The sequence below is a fragment of the Parambassis ranga genome, chromosome 17, assembly GCF_900634625.1.
Source record: "Parambassis ranga chromosome 17, fParRan2.1, whole genome shotgun sequence".
NCBI lineage: Eukaryota > Metazoa > Chordata > Actinopteri > Ambassidae > Parambassis > Parambassis ranga.
The window spans coordinates 13,548,366-13,551,181 of NC_041037.1; the positions used below are offsets into that span (position 1 = coordinate 13,548,366).

Genomic DNA, 2,816 nt, shown 5'->3' on the forward strand with positions numbered 1-2,816 from the left:
GTCGGGGAAAACTACAAAATAGAGTTTTGGAAATTGCAGCTAGTGAAAGACTAAATGTTCTCCTTTAAGAAATTAATCTGTTCCTACTAAAACAAGCAACATGGCCTATTTAATCGCATATGTATTCATATTATACATATTACTGTATTTTGCTTTGCTGTTAAAAGTTGGAAGAGACTGAATTTACAGATTTGAAAAAAAAACACCGTCTCTAAATGTCCGTGATAATAGCCTATTAAAATAATCCTGCTCTCCGGTTGCAGTTTTTTTTTTAAATCACCGAGACCCGTAACAAATCAGCTTATTTCATTTTCCAACACATTTCATCAGCGTCTTGATCTGTCAAAGCAACGTTTTCAATGGGGATTTGGATTCTCCGGGAACACACAGACGACTTGAATAAATTCATGAATAAGGCATCCGTCACGGTTCATTATGGGAACGAGTGATAATTACCCCAATTAAAAGTCTTTTGTATAATTAATGGATTGAACAGAGCGATAATTGGATGTTAATGGATAACACTTTAGTCTGAGTGCGCACATTAAAATCTATTGGCCCTTGAGCGACTGCTGTCATTTACTAATAAAACGCTCGTGTGTGTCACAGCCCGTGACATCAGCGGCATCCACGCGCGCTCACAACACGTCAAAATGTCCTTCCTCTCCACGTCATCTGAACATCACATCTCTCTCCTCCTTTCCGCAGGTAGCGACCTCTCACCATGCAACACTACGGGGTGAACGGATACTCTCTGCACGCCATGAACTCCCTCAGCGCCATGTACAACCTGCACCAGCAGGCCGCGCAGCAGGCGCAGCACGCGCCCGACTACCGGCCGTCCGTGCACGCGCTCACACTGGCCGAGAGACTTGCTGGTAATTGAGTGCACGCACGCACACACACACACACACGTTCGAACAAAGCGGCTGAAAACTTAAACACCAAGTCGAGTATAACTTTATAGCTTTTACGCACAGACGTTTTGGCTCTTTCACAGACACTCGTGCAAAATAAGTTGTCGCAATTCCTCCATGCACAATTAAATAAAACTTGCCGTGTGTCTTCTCTTCCAACGGCTGCGCATTTCAAGACATCATCCTGGAGGCACGCTACGGCTCTCAGCACCGCAAACAGCGCCGCAGCCGCACGGCCTTCACCGCACAGCAGCTGGAAGCGCTAGAGAAGACCTTCCAGAAGACCCACTACCCGGATGTAGTGATGAGGGAACGACTGGCCATGTGCACCAACCTGCCAGAGGCCCGTGTGCAGGTAGGCCTGAGTTGATTATTGCACCTTTCTGATATCTGATATTTATAAAAACATAATTTTGGGTAATGTTAATGATAATATTCATCTAAAATTCTTTTGGGGCGTTGATTTTATGTAGGCTAGTAAGAAAAATAAAAACATGAAAAAGATTTTAAATTGAACTTAACATTAATTCATTTACATTATCATAATATTATAACTTGGAGGGGCTAATCTAGGGGCTGTATCTAAGTCCTTTCCTCTCACGTCTGCAACAGGTTTGGTTCAAAAACCGCAGAGCAAAGTTCCGTAAGAAGCAGCGCAGCCTCCAGAAGGAGCAGCTTCAGAAGCAGAAAGAGGTGTCTGGAGAAGGAGGAAGTGAGAAGGAGGATGCACCTCCATCCACCACTGTCCTGCCTGATACCCAGCTCCCTCCCCCATCCTCGTCTGCCTCATCCTCCTCTTCCCTCGAGACAGAGGGTCCTCTGGTTCATCCTGTACCACTGGACATGGAGCTGAATGTCACGTCAGCAGAACATTCAGGCAGCGAGTCAGCCACAGAGGATAATGCCACAGATAAAGAAGACGAGAGTAAATCTCAGAGAGAAGAGATGAAGTGTGAGAGGCCGGTGACACCTGGAGACGTCTCCCCAGCTTGTAAAAGACTCAGTCCCAAACCAGGTAAGAACACATGATCTGTTTATCATGACTTTTTTATCCTTGAAAAAGCTGAATGCTTTCATTGGCTGACAAATTAAAAAAAATACTGACCAGAATTTTCCTAATCGCCTCTCTCTCCATGCAGACTCGCCCTTGGTCTCTCCATCAGTGACGCCGTCCTCCTCCAGCAGCAGCCTGGCCAGCAGTGGTCCACTCTCACAGAGCCACTCTTACTCTTCCTCCCCTCTCAGCCTGTTTCGTCTGCAGGAGCAGTTCCGCCAGCACATGGCTGCCACCAACAACCTGGTGCACTACCCTGCCTTCGACCTCGCTGCCCCATCTTCACTTCCCTACCTGGGAATGAATGTTAACATGCCCCCTGCACCACTCGGCTCCCTGCCCTGCCAGTCCTACTATCAGTCCCTATCCCATCATGCCCAGCAGGTGTGGAACAGCCCCTTGCTGCAGGCTTCTGCTGCAAGCGGCCTCACCAGCCACAACAGCAAGACCACCAGCATCGAGAACCTGCGTTTGAGGGCCAAACAGCACGCTGCCTCGCTGGGACTGGACACAATGACTAACTGAGACTGTATGGAGGACAGTGTTAACTAGGCCAGAGCCTCAGCCTGCACATCACTCCACCATGTGACTGTAATAGCTCTTTAGGAACTATACAAGGTCTTCTTCCTCAGTAGACACAGATGTCTAACAACATGGAGTGGACCTACAGATCTCCATTTAACAGACCACACTTCTACAAGCTGTCTGACTCCTCACAGCTTCTGTTCGGAACAATACAGTGAATGTCGCCACTTAAAGGACAGTGAACATTTTCCTGATACATCCGTTTCCACTAGACATGCAACGCTGGACCTTCAGAACATCCTAAACAATTAAAAAAATCT

General features: G+C 47.1%; 1 protein-coding gene across 1 annotated transcript; it reads left to right on the forward strand.

Annotated features, from left to right (window-relative positions):
• Positions 1-724: 724 nt before the first annotated feature.
• Positions 725-2,496, forward strand: dmbx1a (diencephalon/mesencephalon homeobox 1a). Its single transcript, XM_028428620.1, has 4 exons — positions 725-878; positions 1,094-1,272; positions 1,530-1,932; positions 2,057-2,496. Exons 1-4 carry the CDS (start codon positions 725-727, stop codon positions 2,494-2,496), a joined length of 1,176 nt encoding a protein of 391 aa, XP_028284421.1.
• Positions 2,497-2,816: the final 320 nt, after the last annotated feature.

Coding starts and splice junctions, on each gene's coding strand:
- dmbx1a (XM_028428620.1), top strand. CDS start 725: ATGCAACACTACGGGGTGAACGGATACTCTCTGCACGCCATGAACTCC. Junction 879..1,093: donor ACTGGCCGAGAGACTTGCTG/GTAATTGAGTGC, acceptor GCGCATTTCAAG/ACATCATCCTGGAGGCACGC. Junction 1,933..2,056: donor AAGACTCAGTCCCAAACCAG/GTAAGAACACAT, acceptor CTCTCCATGCAG/ACTCGCCCTTGGTCTCTCCA.